This window comes from Camelina sativa, unplaced genomic scaffold (genome assembly GCF_000633955.1).
Source record: "Camelina sativa cultivar DH55 unplaced genomic scaffold, Cs unpScaffold00578, whole genome shotgun sequence".
NCBI lineage: Eukaryota > Viridiplantae > Streptophyta > Magnoliopsida > Brassicales > Brassicaceae > Camelina > Camelina sativa.
In genome coordinates, this window is record NW_010921738.1 from 60,943 (window position 1) to 79,004 (window position 18,062).

The 18,062-nt window shown below is 31.8% G+C and overlaps 3 protein-coding genes across 4 annotated transcripts; 2 read left to right on the forward strand and 1 right to left on the reverse strand.

Annotated features, from left to right (window-relative positions):
- Nucleotides 1–2,136: 2,136 nt before the first annotated feature.
- On the forward strand, nucleotides 2,137–3,926 carry LOC104773567 (carboxyvinyl-carboxyphosphonate phosphorylmutase, chloroplastic; the record flags this gene model as incomplete). Its single annotated transcript, XM_019242701.1, has 7 exons — nucleotides 2,137–2,491; nucleotides 2,597–2,670; nucleotides 2,862–2,944; nucleotides 3,140–3,164; nucleotides 3,263–3,282; nucleotides 3,407–3,562; nucleotides 3,642–3,926. Coding segments are annotated over exons 1-7 (933 nt in total), but the record flags the coding sequence as incomplete, so codon positions are not given.
- Nucleotides 3,927–3,929: 3 nt separating this feature from the next.
- Nucleotides 3,930–5,723, forward strand: LOC109124942 (carboxyvinyl-carboxyphosphonate phosphorylmutase, chloroplastic-like; the record flags this gene model as incomplete). Its single annotated transcript, XM_019242700.1, is given in 7 exon segments — nucleotides 3,930–4,053; nucleotides 4,159–4,232; nucleotides 4,424–4,506; nucleotides 4,702–4,726; nucleotides 4,825–4,844; nucleotides 4,969–5,124; nucleotides 5,204–5,723. Coding segments are annotated over 7 exon segments (848 nt in total), but the record flags the coding sequence as incomplete, so codon positions are not given.
- An 803-nt stretch (nucleotides 5,724–6,526) lies between these two features.
- Nucleotides 6,527–7,343, reverse strand: LOC104773568. 2 transcript variants are annotated; one of them, XM_010498209.2, is made up of 3 exons: nucleotides 7,077–7,343; nucleotides 6,932–6,984; nucleotides 6,527–6,834 (listed from the first exon to the last, which is right to left on the reverse strand). In XM_010498209.2, exons 1-3 carry the CDS (start codon nucleotides 7,221–7,223, stop codon nucleotides 6,684–6,686), a joined length of 351 nt encoding a protein of 116 aa, XP_010496511.1. In that variant the 5' UTR covers nucleotides 7,224–7,343; the 3' UTR covers nucleotides 6,527–6,683. The 2 variants fall into 2 exon arrangements, with proteins under 2 accessions (XP_010496511.1, XP_010496510.1); XM_010498208.2 differs by having other exon boundaries at nucleotides 6,527–6,837; nucleotides 7,077–7,339.
- Between the last annotated feature and the right edge of the window lie 10,719 nt (nucleotides 7,344–18,062).

Here is an 18,062-nt window from a genome sequence, read left to right on the forward strand (position 1 = left end):
AAAAGTTCAGGCTTTGCTTTGTACGCGTAATTGGTTAAGAGGCTTTTCAGACTATGAAGGTAAATGTCTCAACTTTAGACTTGAGATTATGTGTAGGCTTGATCCTTGAGATTATGTGTAGGTACAACAGAAGATAATGATCACATTGACTATGAAGGTGCTAGAACTGCTTCTGGAGTACATGATTCAAGATCTGAAGGTTCAAGTGTGCCATGAGTCATGGTGTTAACGATGGAAGATGATAAGAGAGTTTGAAGCTTTTGTCATAAATATTTGTTATTTGAAGCTTTTGTCATAGAATATTCTCATTTTCCACTTGTTTCAAAAACATAACATATGTTTCAGATTTGTATCATGCTACTTAGCTTATCAAAGATTATACATTTTCAAACATAGACAATATCAAGTAAAACATGTGTTCAAAAAGAGTATAGTTAAATGGGTTCAATAGGTTAAATAGGGCCATGTATATTTAAGTGGGTATAGTTAAATGGGTTTAAAATATATATTAGCTTAAATGGGGTTATACTTAAATGGGGTGGGATTAAATGAGATGGGTTTAAATGGGGTGGATTTACCCAAATTAACATCCCTAGGTTATATAAAAATGCATATAAATGATAAACACTCAAAAAAGAGTATGTTTGAAAATGCACTAGTAATATAACTGATTTTTTTATACATCAATATTAACAATATCACAAACTACCAAAATGTTAATTAATTCTAGCACTATCACCCATAAATAATATATTTTAAGTTTGAAAAATGTATTCTCAATAATAAGTTCTTTTTAGTTTATTATAATAATTTTATAATTCAGTTGTATTCATTTCAAAGGTGTTAAACTATAAAATTAATTCAATAGCTTAATACATATATAATTCTTATTTAAAAGAAACTAACATTTGTAAACTTTTGTTGTATAAATTACTTTATAAACCTACAAAATATTACAATTCTATGTGATTTCACAAAAGAATACTTGTTAAATAAATTTTAAATATTTGAAACACGTAATTTGATAACTGTTTACAATAAAATGATTAATATAAACAAAGTGTACGAAATGTATACACCGGATCATCCAACTTCTCGAAACAAATTCATTCAAGATAACTGTTATAACCCTTGTGATAGCTGTTAAAGATATGCAGCTTCCTATACGCATTGTGGATACGTCTTCCTTGAACATGTGGTACAAACGTAGCGATGTCGATTCATCATACTTATACTTTCTCATATATCACAAGGATGGATATAGCAGTCTTGAGAACCATGTGATGATGAGATTATTCACTGAACTTTTAAAGGATGAAGTAAAGGATATCTTATACCAGGTCAGTGAATCTAACTTTAAACTAATAACAAGAAATATTCCCTTACAAGATTATAGAAACTTAGATTCAAAAATATGTTAATTAATATATATAGAGTATTATTATAGAAGTGATATTTTCTATCATTATTCCCTTGGTCGTTTAAAGAGTAAAAAAATTATTTTATAATAATTGTTGTTTTTGATTTCTAGTACATATGTTTGGTAAAAATACTCTATATGTATTAATTAATTGTTTTAATATATTGACAAATAAAAAAAATTAAAAAGATATTAAAGAAGTAAACTAAAAAAAAAAATTATTTTTCGATGTGAAAAAAACCTTTAAACGATAAGTAATTTAAAACTGAGGGAATATTAATTAATTGGTCAACCATAAACATTTTTGTCTCGGCATAATATTTGAAGTCACTAAATATTCTAAATCTCCTGTATATAAAACGCTGACCGGATGTTTTTTTTTGTTTATATTGATGTGACTTATCTCTTCTTCACTTGGTGTATGGAGAAATCTAGCCTTGCAGCAACTTAAAAAAAAACTGTTTAAAAACAGATGGTTTACAGGATTACCATCGAACTTAAGTACGTTATAAATACTATTATTAACACAAAAGAACGTGCCTACCTAACCAAAGGCCTTCCCCGTGCAACACTGTTTTTAAAATATGGATTTAGAACCTAAAGTAAGGTTTTAATTATAATGATCTTTTAAAAATTCTGGATTAAATAGTACGTACAGTTTAAATATAGCACAAAAACATGTGACACGTGGACATCCCTTTAACTAAAGTAACTTTATTATCGAGAGGTATTTATGATGTCCCTTCTTCACTCTCCTGCTTCGGTAAAAAATTCTTGAGAAATGTCGATGTTAATGGCGGCCAAATCCGCTTCACTCTACAGCTCAAACACTTCGATTTCAGCTAGAACCGGGCGAAACCCTCGCGCAGTCCGATCGGCTGCTTATCCGACAGTGAGAATGCAGTCACGTGTTCACCGTCTGATTGAAGAGCAAGGCGCTGTGCTTGTTCCCGGAGTCTACGACGCTTTATCTGCGGCTATCGTGCAGCAGACCGGTTTCTCCGCCGCTTTGATCTCCGGTTACGCTCTCTCCGCCGTGACTTTGGGAAAACCCGATTTCGGTTTGATAACGTGAGCACCCGCCGCCGCATTTAATCTCCGGCTATTTTTTTGTTCTTAAGTTAGTTGGAAACTATAAATTCTGTCGTTTTATTTGTTTTGTTCTGTCTGTTTTAGACCCCCGGAGATGGCAGCAACGGCGAGAGCAGTTTGTGCTGCTGCTCCAAAGATTCCAATCTTTGCGGATGGAGGCAAGTCCTTGAATCTGAAACCTTTTTTTAACAAAATCACTACTTTACATAGTTGAATACTTTGTTCTTTGATTTGCGTTAGAGATTATTGCAATTCTCATTGCTTTCTGAAATGTTGAAACAATTAGCAAAAGTTTCTCTCTGAGGTTTCTGTTATGTTACAAGATTTATTATCTTTGACATTGTTTCAGATACTGGTGGAGGAAATGCTCTCAATGTTCAAAGAACCATCAAGGACTTAATCGCTGCTGGTGCTGCTGGTTGCTTCCTTGAGGTAATCATACTAGTCTTTGGTTTCTAGTGATGGTTGACTTGAATCCCCTAATGATTGTGTAAATGTATATTCATTCATGTGTTGGATTAGATGGCCATAGTTGTGTTCATTTGAGTAAATTACAAGACAGTTTGTTCCTCCCTGTGAACCTGTTCACCTTGAGAGTTGTGCTAATGTTAATTGGGTTTCTTTCAGGACCAGGCATGGCCAAAGAGGTGTGGTAAGAGACATCATTTTCTTATTCTTTCCTAGCAAAGTTACAAGGTATTGTCCATTGTTTATTTGTTTAAACGGTTCTTCTCTCTATTGTTTCTGTAGGACATATGCGTGGCAAGGAGGTATTGGTTTCAGTTTCCTACTTCTTTGCTCCCAAAATCTATAAATCGAATGTTACTGCGGTGATTTTAGTTCAGATGCAGATGACTTGAGTTATATACCATATGGCTTCTAACTTGGAAACAGGTCATACCTGCGGAGGAGCACGCTGCTAAAATAGCATCAGCAAGAGACGCTATTGGAGATTCTGACTTTTTCCTCATTGCAAGGACTGATGCGCGTGCCCTTTCCGCTAAAACAGGACTTTCAGATGCCATTGACCGTGCTAATCTCTACATGCAGGTTACTACTCTTACCATATTGTGTTAACAACACTAAAATCTAATCCCCTTTGTTTTATAATAATTGAAACAATGTGCAGGCTGGAGCTGATGCTTCCTTTGTTGAGGCACCAAGGGATGACGATGAGCTTAAGGAAATTGGAAAGCGCACAAAAGGTTACAGAGTGTGTAACATGCTTGAAGGTGGACGCACGCCATTGCATACACCTGATGAGCTTAAAGAAATGGGATTTCATCTGATTGCTCACCCACTTACCTCGCTCTATGCATCGACTAGAGCTCTTGTCGATGTTCTCAAGATTCTCAAGGAAAAGGGAACCACCAAAGATCACTTAGAAAAGATGATTACTTTCGAGGAGTTTAACCGNTTCCCGGAGTCTACGACGCTTTATCTGCGGCTATCGTGCAGCAGACCGGTTTCTCCGCCGCTTTGATCTCCGGTTACGCTCTCTCCGCCGTGACTTTGGGAAAACCCGATTTCGGTTTGATAACGTGAGCACCCGCCGCCGCATTTAATCTCCGGCTATTTTTTTGTTCTTAAGTTAGTTGGAAACTATAAATTCTGTCGTTTTATTTGTTTTGTTCTGTCTGTTTTAGACCCCCGGAGATGGCAGCAACGGCGAGAGCAGTTTGTGCTGCTGCTCCAAAGATTCCAATCTTTGCGGATGGAGGCAAGTCCTTGAATCTGAAACCTTTTTTTAACAAAATCACTACTTTACATAGTTGAATACTTTGTTCTTTGATTTGCGTTAGAGATTATTGCAATTCTCATTGCTTTCTGAAATGTTGAAACAATTAGCAAAAGTTTCTCTCTGAGGTTTCTGTTATGTTACAAGATTTATTATCTTTGACATTGTTTCAGATACTGGTGGAGGAAATGCTCTCAATGTTCAAAGAACCATCAAGGACTTAATCGCTGCTGGTGCTGCTGGTTGCTTCCTTGAGGTAATCATACTAGTCTTTGGTTTCTAGTGATGGTTGACTTGAATCCCCTAATGATTGTGTAAATGTATATTCATTCATGTGTTGGATTAGATGGCCATAGTTGTGTTCATTTGAGTAAATTACAAGACAGTTTGTTCCTCCCTGTGAACCTGTTCACCTTGAGAGTTGTGCTAATGTTAATTGGGTTTCTTTCAGGACCAGGCATGGCCAAAGAGGTGTGGTAAGAGACATCATTTTCTTATTCTTTCCTAGCAAAGTTACAAGGTATTGTCCATTGTTTATTTGTTTAAACGGTTCTTCTCTCTATTGTTTCTGTAGGACATATGCGTGGCAAGGAGGTATTGGTTTCAGTTTCCTACTTCTTTGCTCCCAAAATCTATAAATCGAATGTTACTGCGGTGATTTTAGTTCAGATGCAGATGACTTGAGTTATATACCATATGGCTTCTAACTTGGAAACAGGTCATACCTGCGGAGGAGCACGCTGCTAAAATAGCATCAGCAAGAGACGCTATTGGAGATTCTGACTTTTTCCTCATTGCAAGGACTGATGCGCGTGCCCTTTCCGCTAAAACAGGACTTTCAGATGCCATTGACCGTGCTAATCTCTACATGCAGGTTACTACTCTTACCATATTGTGTTAACAACACTAAAATCTAATCCCCTTTGTTTTATAATAATTGAAACAATGTGCAGGCTGGAGCTGATGCTTCCTTTGTTGAGGCACCAAGGGATGACGATGAGCTTAAGGAAATTGGAAAGCGCACAAAAGGTTACAGAGTGTGTAACATGCTTGAAGGTGGACGCACGCCATTGCATACACCTGATGAGCTTAAAGAAATGGGATTTCATCTGATTGCTCACCCACTTACCTCGCTCTATGCATCGACTAGAGCTCTTGTCGATGTTCTCAAGATTCTCAAGGAAAAGGGAACCACCAAAGATCACTTAGAAAAGATGATTACTTTCGAGGAGTTTAACCGCTTGGTGGACTTGGATTCATGGTATGAGCTCGAAACCAAGTACTCAAACCTCAGGAACGCTCTTGGCGAAACAAAGTAGTGAGATTCTGACAAACTCTGGCCACAATGGAAATAGCTCTTGGACAATGTCATCTTCTTTTTCATTTACAAATGAAGCTGTTTGTATCATATCACATCAATAACACTGCGTTTTGGGTTAGCATTTTCAATGCACGCTTCTCTGGTTTGATGTCTTTAGCAATGTTTCTCTTGAAATACCAGCCAAGCCTTGTTTTCCAACTCCAACACTGTACAAACCATTCTTTCCCTTCCGGTGATCTCCATCATCGACCTATGTAACATCAGAGCCATTAAAAACAAGAACAGAGTCTGTTTCCTCTGTTTCCGAAGAAATGTGTCTGAAACTCTTTTGAGGGATCTCAAGGTAAATGATTTCTGAGACCATCTATAACAACTATCATCACGTAAGCTTTTAACTATGTGAAGTACCTTGTAATTAAAACACAACCACAGAGGTCAAGGGTCCTGACTCTTGAGATCTGGGCAACCATAAGTAAACTCATTACCCCATCACTAATATGTATGTAGTCTCACACCATCCCAAGTATAACTGGTGATTGCAGTAATTCCCAACATAGCCTGCACACATCAAGGTGAACAAATTCTATCAGTTCTGCCACTTTTATGGCAAAAAAAAAAAAGACTTAGATTGAGTAGGAAACAGATATTCACATCCAAGACATTGACACATCTGCAAAGATTCAGAACTTTTAACTGGTCACATACGAAATAGCAGTATTGCTTTTGAGAAAAAACGCACGAATGCACAATGAGCAAAGAAAACCAAGCAAGTTCTCTTTCACTGATCATACAAATGAGGAGGAAGAGACATAAAATGGCATTGCAGAACTAAGGTTCCTTGTTTTCAGTATTTAAACTAGTACACTAGTACGATTTACATTACAAGAAGCAATGACGGATTATGCATCAATCAACATGTTAAGGTTTTGAGGAATTGAATCAGACGAATACAGAGTAGTTAAAAAACGAAGAGAAATCCCATTAATTAAGGTCAAACATATTACATAACACAAAAGGTTTTGAAGTCACAAGGGCATCATTACACAAGTGCTTGGGGAAGCAAATATAAATATATATATATATATATATAAAAAGAGAGGGACACGGCCTTCTTAATTGGCTTTGGCTTTGGCGAGCTTCTTCTTGTTCTTCTTGGTTTTCTTTTTGAAAAGATTCTTTTTCTTGTCTTTAAAAGAAGACACTGCAGCTCGTGGAGGAATCACATCTTCTAACTTGATAGGAGGAGCAGCAGCTGTCTGCATGCTACTGAGTCAAAACAAAAAAACATGTACGAATATGAGCTAACCACAAACAAGTACAGTTCTTAATTAATTAGCCAAGATAAAAAAAAAATTCAAACCTTGAGGAAGTAGTGGGAATGGTGGTAGTAGCCCCAGACAAGTCTTTCTCCGGCTACCAGAGAAACAAAATATGAACATATAAGTCCATCTAGACGGCAAAAAAAAATCCTAATTACTGGATACAAATATTTAATTATAACAAACCTGAGTTTCAGATTCAACGGAGGCGGCGAGCATATCTTTAGGGATCGGGGGCCTCCTCAACCGTTTTTTTTGTTCAGTACTGTCACGCAACTTTCCACGACCATATCGAAGATCTCCCCAAATACCACAAGGAGTACCGTACGTCATTGCGATCGAAGCCGACGGTGGAAACCCTATCTAAGATCTCTCTCTCTCTCTCGCTAACTGGATTAAGTTTATGCTGCTTTTATAGCGAAGTAACAACCAAAACCCTAGCTCTCTCTCTCGATCGAAATTGATAAATTAATAAATTTTAAATGCTCGCAAGTCACAATTACAATTATACTACTTACTTTAAAATATTTCACAAAAATAATAGTAATTCAAATACAACAAACAAACAATATAAAATTATAATATACATCAAACAAATTAAAATACTACAATATTCTAAAATAATTTTAGTATTTACAAAGATTTATGTAAATTTACCAAATAATTACAATAATAAAAAATAAATATTTTTTCAAACAAAATAACCTTTTAAAAGAAATATAACAATAACTTCATTAAAAATTTATAATTTTTGGAAAAATGTTGACAAAACACGTGATATCTTCTAATATGTTGTAATTTAAATATTTAAAAACGAAAATATATTACTCAATATATGATGAAAAAAAAAATATATATGTATGTTTTATCTTCTACATCAACAGAGTAATAAAATTAAATTTTATTTACTCACAATTACAATATTACTACATATTTAAAAATATTTTATAAAATAATGATGCAAATACAACAAACAAATAATAAGATATCTTAAATTAGACTTCGGGTGATAAATTAGCATGGGGTGAGGCACTTTCTTTCTCAGAGGTTTCATTGGATCCTCCCCCACCTATGGTTGACCGTGATCGACTGCCTCATTGTTAAATTGATGGTTTGTGAAAAAACTTTTGATGTGCATTCGGGCTTCGGATAGTGGTGTTTCAGTGGTGAAGATCAGAATTTATACTGTTGGGTGCTAAGTCCCTTCGACGAAGCCCATCTTCACTTCACTCAAATTAAGTCAGCCGCTTTTGATATGGGCCATAGAGTGCATTTTTTCGGACACACTCTTTTGTCAGCATTTTCAAGACGGATTGTGCTGAACTAGTCGCGATAATCAAATCCCCTGAAGATTGGCTGGTGTTTTCCCATCTGCCCGATGGGTTCAGCCTACTTAGAGAGTCGTTTCCACTATTCTCCCTTTCTTAGATTCCACGTGAGTCAAACTTACAAGCGGATTGTATTGCTCGTGTTTTGCTTTCTCTTTCCTCTGAAATTTCTTTTGTAAACAATTCTCTTCTGGTATATGCTACCAACCGTGAGATTTTTTTTTAATTCAATGTTTAGTTGACAAAATATATATATATATATATATATATATATATATACTATGATCAGATTCGCGCTACAGCGCGGGAAAATATTTGTCAGTATAATTTAATATAAACATAACAAATATCAAATTTAACCTTCTCTAACATATGATTATGAAATTTACAAACCACATAACTCTTGAAAAAATCGTGATAGCAAAAGGAGTGAAAATACATAAGACTATTTATTAACATTGTTTCTAGAAGTTAAGTGTGAAAATATAATAAAGACAAATAAAGAAAAATACGATCCGTCGCAGATGAATACTACTTTTTCATGTATAGTATTGGTACATTAACTTTAACATTGTGCTTAATTTTTTTCTTAATTACACATTAATTAAAAAGTTAGTCCATAATTTAAATAGATAGTATATTTTGTGAATAAAAATTCATGTGTACCATCTACAAAATTTGGTTAAGTCATCTACAAAAAAAATAAAAGTCTGATCATTCATCAAATGATGCATACATATAATACAATAATCGGATATATTAGAAAGGACTAAACATAATGGATATTATATTCAAAAATTCTAACCAACCGATTCATGTAAATTTTCATGAGCTTCCACTTCATAGTTAATCATCCATTTTGCAACCAATTCACATCTGCAATAATATGAAAACAAAAGGTACAAACTAAATAATGTCCAAGAAAATACAAATAAAAATGAGAAAATGTAGTAGACTTACAAATGCTTTTGATTTTCTAGAATTTGGTTAAGTCATCTATAAATTAAAGTCATTTAAGCATATAAAAATGACTTAACGTTAACGAGTTAGGTTTTGTTTTTACCTTCAAAATATTATATTTTCCAATGAAACCTACAATTTCAAATAAAAGGACTAATATTAGATTAAACAAAATGAATGAGAAAAAGTCATTTCTATATTACTAACATATTAGAAAGTGAGAATTAGAGCTTACATATGATTCGGTCAAAATCATCATCAACTTTGTAATTTGTCTCTTTTGTGTAAGTTGAGTATTCTTCAACAATGAAGCACTTTTACCTGAATTTTCAAGGTTTGTTTGAAAGGTTTGATAGCATTGAGGCTTGTGAAACCATCATTACCAGCCATATTTTGTCACAATTTTGCAAATAGAGTTTAGTGGGGAAAATGAGAATGATATATGAGAATATCACAATGTCATGCTAATATTTATAGTTTAGAGAACCGACTATAGGTTTAGGGTTTCGAAAATATTCTTTGAAGATTACACAGGTTTGTTAAGATCACATTCAGTTAGTATATATTTTGTGTACATAGGTATTACCCAAATTAAAATGATTTAAACTACAACATTCCAAATTCAAATAGAATCTTAATAATAATAATACTATTAAAAGAGAAGTACAAAATTGAAAATTGTCAAAAAATTCCAAGATTGCCATTCAATTAGTTGTTAAGGAGAGTGTTTATTGAAATTGGAAGGGATAATTTGGTCAAAATCTTGGAGGAATTCGATTACCCGACCCGAAATAGCTAAGATCCGCGTGTTTATCCGTTAACCCGGTGGAGCTCCTCGCGTTTGACCCGACAATTTCTCGGTGGATATTCTTCCTATTATTGGGCTTACGAAGCCCAATGATCAGCTTCCTCGGAAATATTGGCCTTTGTTTTTCACAAAACAATTTCTCGGTGGATATTCTTCCTATTATTGGCCTCGGAAATCTAGCCAAAAACTACAAAACAATTTCTCGGTGGATATTCTTCCTATTATTGGGCTTACGAAGCCCAATGATCAGCTTCCTAGGGCCTTGAATGTTTAGTAGTTTTTGGCTAGATTTTGGTTTTTGTTTTTCTAAAAACCAGTTTTACAGCCTTTCAAGATTTTACAAAATTGGATTCCCTAAAAAATGGGGAATCTAGTTTTTGAAAGATTTAATCCATTTCCAAAGAAAAACCAAAAACCTTCTAATATTGGTTTCTCATTTTCTTATCTACGTGATTCTTTTTCTTTTATTTTTCATTTTTTATAACTTTTTAACCTTTTTAACAGAAACCAAAAACCAAATAATTAAAAACCAAAAACCAAAATCTAAAAACCAAAAGCTAAAAACCAATTTTAAAAGCCATTCCATTCATGGCCCTAATCCATATTTCACGTGATTCTCGATTTTGTTTCTAAACAAATCATAACCATTTAATAAACCAAATTCGCATAATTATCGCTTACTCAATCTTTCAAAATATAATCGTAATCTCAAAAAGTCCAATATAAACTTCCCTTAAATTAATGCTAATTATGCGAATAAACATTTTTTGTTAAACATATCAAAGATTTTGTGCTTGCACAAGAAGTCTATCATTTATCGCTTCTAACCTAAACACTACTATATGAATCACCTATAAATATACTCATGAAACGCATAGACCAAATCATCACACATTCACCATTTCTCCCTAAGAGATGTGAAGCCTTTCAAGACTTCATAGATAGTGCAAGTCAGGTTCTTTATACCTCGAAGACATATGAAATTGTACTCGATGATGCCCAAGTAAGTATAAAGATCTAATATTTTTGTATACATAAACATTCAGCAGTATTCATGTTCATAAACCTAACATACTGTTATGTCATTTTCAAGGTACAAAGTTCAAGCTTCTGTAAAAAAGGATCTGATGAACCGGTTTCTTAAATTCAAGAGGAGAAGTCATACAATTTAAATATGAATTTAATAATCGAATGTACCATCTGATTGTTGAGATTTAGATGTTAAAAGCAACTCTAACCTCCATATCCTTCTATGTGAGATCCTTCTATGTGAGAGTTGGCAGATTGATATGAACTTGAAAGACGTGTAGAGTGAGAGAACCAGCCATAGTAACAACATTCCTGACAAGCAAATGACACCATCTCTTTTAACTTCATCAACCTTCATCTTCGTTTGGGAGGTAAGTCCTACAATATAGCCATCTAAAAAAGTCTAAACTTTAATATAGAGAAACCATCTTACGTATATTTGTAAGCTTTTTATATTATTTATACTTAAAGCCTAACTGATGTTGTGTCACTACTACCAGTTATTGCCCAGAAATATACTATGAGCAATCGATCCATGCAAAATTCCAATTCGATGAAGAACTGGGACATATCAAAGTATTGGGAGTCTAAACCATCAAGCAGTGAGAAAGATCACGGATTTGGAAGGCTCTTCTCCTCGAAAAGAAGATGCCTCAAATGCATCTTTGGTGACGAAAGTGGAGAGAGATCTCATGACAGTGTTTGCTTTTTAGTTGCTGATGGAGACGGAGATGAATGCAATTTTGAAAAAAAAAATTGTATTAACATAGTTATATTGATTATATAGCATAATCAATTATATCCAAAAAAATTCTTTTTACCAAAATCGAAGAGAATCAAATCAAATTAAGAAGTAGCAAACTCAATGAGAAAAAGAGTTCTTACACAATCGGAAATAGAATCTGAGGAAGAACCAGGCTTGAAGATATATATAAGAGTAGCTCTTTGATGCAGCGCATCTTCACATCGTCGATACTTTCTCCATCTTTGTCTTACGTCTTGTAGTGTCTATGGGCCATATGTTCATGGGCTTTAAAATATACGTCGATGTCGTGATAGATTAGATTAGGATTTTGTTTTACCTTTCATATTTAAAGTGCCGTGAGACTCTTGTAAAGGAATAATTGATTATTGAATAAACGTTGTTTAAGAGAGCTTTGCCTAAAGCCTAGAGAGGAGAACTCTCAACCCTAAGAACTTGTGATCAAGCCCTGCAAGGAGGACTTGCAAAACCATGTCGATATCATTCTCGATCTCAGCCCTATCTTTATTGCTTCTTCGTCAAGTTACGACGTTCTAAGCAAGATCCGTTCGTGAATCAGTTCTCGTAGAGATCTAGCGTTCTCTTCCGTTAATTAAGCTTCCGCTCTCTATCACTCTTTCCATTCATGATGAGATGAGACAAAATCAGAGGCATAGAATCGTTATGTATAAAATACATGATTGGTTGAAGAAAACATGATTGGTTGATCAGTGGAGGAATGTGGTTAGAAACGGCCTGGTGGTAGAAACAAAGAAGCGGCCAATTTTGAAGGTCATAGAGGAGGAGGAACGGAGGAAAAGCACTTTACAATGACTTTAGTTATCTCTGTTCGGCTGATTTTTGTTTTGCCCCAACTCAAAATATAATAATAAATCTTATTTTAATCATACAAAATTATATGACTATAGTATGTAACCGATGTAGAAAAATTGTTTTCGGCTGTAGCTGGATCATATTTAATCGTTTTATCTTTTAGATTTACAAGTATTATTGTTAAAAAGTATGTATTATGATACAAAATTAGATTACAAGTATATTGTTAAATAATATGTCTTATTACTCATGTTTGTTAAAAAAAACGTATTATTATTCAATCTTAGACTAAAAATATTTATAAGTGTTGAAATAATAGTCAAAAATTATATATGTAAAGGAATTTTTAAATCGTCATGTACTTTTTTATTTTTTTAAGCATATCATTTATTTTATTTTAGATCTTATGCTTAATCGAATATGGATCAAAAGATATGCTTCTTTTTAAAGCGGGTCATGTATTTTGTTTTTTTTTTTCTTTTGGCAAATAGCATGAGGATTTTACATAATTAATAAATTCTAACTGGTTATCAGTTTTGAAAATATAGTATCCTTATTTGTTCTAATATAATAGTTTTAAAAATTAAAAATGTTAACAAATATATTAAAAACAAAATATATGATCATTTTTTATTTTTGAAAATATAATATCATTGAACCAAGACACCCAAAAAATGTAATCGATGTAATAAAAAATTAAACCAACACTAAAACTATGAAATATTTTATATATTGTATATTTCTAATAATAGTTTGGAATTAATTAAGGTATAGATTATATCTATATTTACTATACGAACTACGAAATATACCTACCTACAAAGAAGAAACAATATTATACAATAAAATAAATTAAAACATTGTATTCTTGCTCTTTTTTTTTCTATTACTTGCTAGGATTTGATATTACTTGCTCGGATTCATGTGGTATACCGGCTAGAATGAGAGAGGAAGAAGCTCTCTACAACGCACTATCATTGCTACCCTTATTTTTAAAACGGGTCAAATATGAATAACGGGTATGTGATGTAAACTACTACACCTACAACGAATCATCTTAGTATAAATTAACACATTTAGTTAAAAATTATTTCGGATACACCGCAGATTAAAATCTATATTACATTAATAAGCTTATATTTGACATGCACAAACAATACATATATTAGTTTTTCTACATATAAGTTCTTTTTAATTTGTACCCTAATTTATAAAACATAATTAAGTTTCGTCCCTAGTAATATATAAATAACTTACATTCCCATAAATTTTGTTTTCTATTGATTTATTCATAAAATATTAAATATTCAAGATCCCTATGAATACGTAATACTTTGATATCTATGGTTTGAAATTTCTGAAATTCATTACGTTGGATTAAATCTATACTATTAAAGCAGAAGTACTCTCTAGAGTAAAAATGGACCATGACTTGGTTTTGGTAGGTTTTTCATTTAGAGAATCACAAAATTTAATCTAATTAACCTATAGTTTCGATTTCTTTAAATGACGAAAATACCCTCGGTCGATCACTTAAAAAATTGCCGGGTCGGGACGCGGATCCTAAAATATCCGACTACAAAAGGACCAAAACCCGCGGATCTGTTTGTATTCCAGAATAATATTTTTTGGATCCAGTATATTATTTCATTCAAGATTAGTTATTTAAGATCCCAAACAAACTCATTCGATATAGGCAAACACTCTGATTTCATTTTCTTTTAAGGTATTTAAATGAAAACCATAAATTTTAATTACCAAAAATTCGGATATTTCCTTAATTACCGAGATTGATCTTAACAGATAATCTTTTAAAAGGAATATTTAGTGATTCAGTTAAAATATTTAAAAACGAATATTCAAGTTAACAAATCTGACTAAATTGCTTGATTTCCGATATTATAATATTTCCTTAACGAAATTATAGTAATTAATTGTGAGTAGTATAGATAGAAAGAATTAAAAACGCAGAAATTATATATATGTAAAGTTGTAAACTAATTTACAGAAAAGGTGTACTGTATATCCCATATCGACTAAATATTTTGGAATATGGTTCATAATCACTATAAATATGTGACTAAAATGTTTTGAGTACAAATGAGCAGGAAACTTGATTTATCAGGTATCCAAATTTAACAGTTTAGTTTGGTTATATTTGAGAATATTTAAACTTTTAAAAAGTAAACATATTATTATATATTATAATATATCTACATTTTTTAAAAAAGTTTAAGATATTATAAATATTTAAATTTTTATAGAATGGTTAAATTATTATAAATATTTGAACTCCGTCGAAAGTTTAAAATATTATAATAAATTTAAAGTTTAAAAATATTTAAGTAATATTAATATTTTAATTCTTAAAAATTTAAAATATAAAACTTTTTTGAGTTAAATCCGTTAAAACATGTATTTTTATCAAACTATAAATTAACCCATGGAAGCAGGGTGTGTCTATCCTCTTACGAAACTACTATCCGATATTGCGTAGTGTCTATTCTCTTACAAAACTACTATCTACTATTGTGGTGTGTCTGTTTCCATGAAAAACTACATTTTACAAACTACTTACTCTATTAGGATTTCCAATTTACTGTATAACCCCAACTATACAAATAAACACTATATAAACAAAGAAAATAAATCAAAATAAAAAACTATATTACAAAAATACAAATTACAAAAAAAAAATAACTAACAAAATATATAATCTCGTGCTGTAGCACGGGTATCACCTAGTTTGAAAATACAACGGTATCTATGAGCGTATATTCCTTCAGTATTTTTTTTTATTAATTTTCTTTATGAAGATATGATATTGATTAGAAAATTTTGGTTGCAACGTTTTTATTGCAACTAATTAAGTTACGGTTTCTGCCCATAAATGATATTTCTATAATTAAATTTCCCGAAATAATTTGTTTGGTATTTTAATATTTACTAACTGATTAATATAACACTAGTTTCGTTAGTTTCCTAATTTACAGGCACCAAAAATATTCTCGCTACTACAATTGTTTTGTTTTGGAAATCTATTTAAGTTTCATTTAATATCTATTATTTACGATTTAATAAGACCCAATAACCCATTTATAATTTTTGGATATTGCTCACCCGAATCCGATTACCTTGATTTCGGGTTTGTTTTTTTAATTGACCCGACCCGGAAGTAATTTTGTACTTCTCTTTTACTAATATAGAGAGATATATATAACTGTAATATATACATCAAACAAATTATAATATTCTAATATTCTAAAGTAATCCTTTTTTTAATTAAATGGATGTACGCAACTTCAAATTGGTAAACCATATAATATTAATGTAGGTTATAATGAAAATTAATTATTTGATAGGTTATATGGATTAATTATTTGATAGGTTATATAAATATAAGATTATGATCTTATTAAAAGGATATTCTAAAAAATAAAATAAAATCTCAAAGAATATTTAATTAACTAACCATATATAGACAAAAAATCTCAGAAATTAATAACTCTTCCATATATTACAAGTGATTTCCGATTATACTAAAAAATGAAATCTTACCTAACCTTATCAAAAAAATTTGACTGAGTAACGGGTCAAAATTTGAATATTTAAATTCATTTCATATATTTCTTTTGTTGAATTGTTTAGTTTATAATAAAAATTTTAATAATTTAATTTGGAATCATTAAAGGGGTATTCTCAAAAATGCCCCTTTTTCCATACCCCTTTTTAAAAATACCCCTTAATGTTGACCATTTTTGAAACTACCCCTCTTTATATACAAAATAACCAAATTACCCTTTTTGAGTGACAGCAAGATTGTACAGTCATCAAAATCGAAAATATTTTCCCGCCAAAAAAATTTCCCGCCAAAATCGAAAAATTTTCCCGAAAAATTTTTTTTTTCCCGCCAAAAAAAAAAAATCCCGCCAAAATCGAAAATTTTTCCGCCAAAAATATTGAAATTTATACCTTTTAAAAACATTGTAAACGCTTTTAAAAGTTTTTAAAAGCGTTTACAAGGTTTTTAAATGTGTTTAAAAACCTTGTAAATACTTTTAAAAAGCTTGTAAATGCTTTTAAAAGGTTTTTAAAAGTGTTTAAAAACCTTTTAAAACCCTTTTAAAAATCTTATAAAAACTTTTACAAGGTTTTTAAAAACATTGTAAAAGCGTTTACAAGGTGTTTAAAAACTTTTTAAAAATCTTTTTAAAAACCATTTGAAAACCTTTTAAAAACCTTTTGAAACATTTCAAAAACCTTTTAAAAATTTTGTAAAAGCGTTTATAAGTTGATTAAAAAACCTTTTAAAACTCTTTACAAAATCTTGTAAAAGCCTTTACAAGGTGTTTATAAAGTTTTTATAAGTTAGAAACCTTATAAAACCTTTTAAAAACCTTGTAAATTTTTTTTGGCGGGAAAAATTTTGGCGGGAAAATTGTTTTGTCGAAATTTTTTATCAAAATTTTTTTTGCGGAAAAATTTTTTCAAAATTTTTTTGGCGGGATCGGAAATTTTTTGGCGGGAAAATTTTGTTTTTGTTTTTATTGAATAAAATAATTTTCATCTAAGGGTAAAATGGTTATTAAAAATTAAAAGAGGGCAAAAATAAAAATGGCCAGAAAAGAGGGTATTTTTGAAAATGGGTATATCAAAAGGATCCGCGTCCCGACCCGGCAATTATTTAAGTGATTGACCGAGGATATTTTCGTCATTTAAAGAAATTGAAACTATAGGTTAATTAGATTAAATTTTGTGATTCTCTAATCATTTTTAATGAAAAACCTACCAAAACCAAGTCATGGTCCATTTTTACTCTAGAGAGTACTTATGCTTTAATAGTATAGATAAAAGATAAAATAGTCCCTTTTAGTTTTGTATTCTTATTCGTTTGTGTGACTTTTTTTTGTCTCAGATCTGTTTTAATTTATCAAAGGTTTAGGTTTTATTTGTCTATTTTTGAAGTTCTAGATCTCTATCCGGGAAGTAATAGACTAGAAGTAGTGTATTTTTCATGTTTGGATTTTTTCCCCTTTGTTTCACCTCTTTTGGTCTTAGCCTCCGGGAGTGGGTTTGTACTCGCCAGCTTAGTTCTTTGGATGGGTTGATATCCTTGCCAGCTCTTGTAATTCTTCTTGTTGTAGATCAATAAAATCAGATTGACGAAAAAAAATTGTCCTTTTTAGTCACATTGTAAAAAAAAGTTACAATGAAATACATAAAAGATAAAAATGCAGCTCCTTTGATTTTCTAATGTGTAGAGAGATAGGCCTATATATGTTGCCAAGTATGATTACTATACCGTTGTCCGTTGGTATGTACCAAAACAACAAATGGCGTCAAGTCGTTAGACGAGTGACCAAATCGCCTTATTGGACCGTGTGTATCTTTCCTATTGACACAATCGATTAGACAAGAAATTAGTCAACCTTCGTTTGTAAATTTGTTTTTTTTTTTTTTTTTTTTTTTTT

Excerpts from the sequence above, each read along its gene's own strand:
- LOC104773568 (XM_010498208.2), bottom strand. The coding sequence starts at position 7,223 with ATGACGTACGGTACTCCTTGTGGTATTTGGGGAGATCTTCGATATGGT. Across the intron at positions 6,985-7,076 it reads CCGTTGAATCTGAAACTCAG|CCGGAGAAAGACTTGTCTGG; the intron begins GTTTGTTATAAT and ends TTTCTCTGGTAG. Across the intron at positions 6,838-6,931 it reads ATTCCCACTACTTCCTCAAG|TAGCATGCAGACAGCTGCTG; the intron begins GTTTGAATTTTT and ends GTTTTGACTCAG.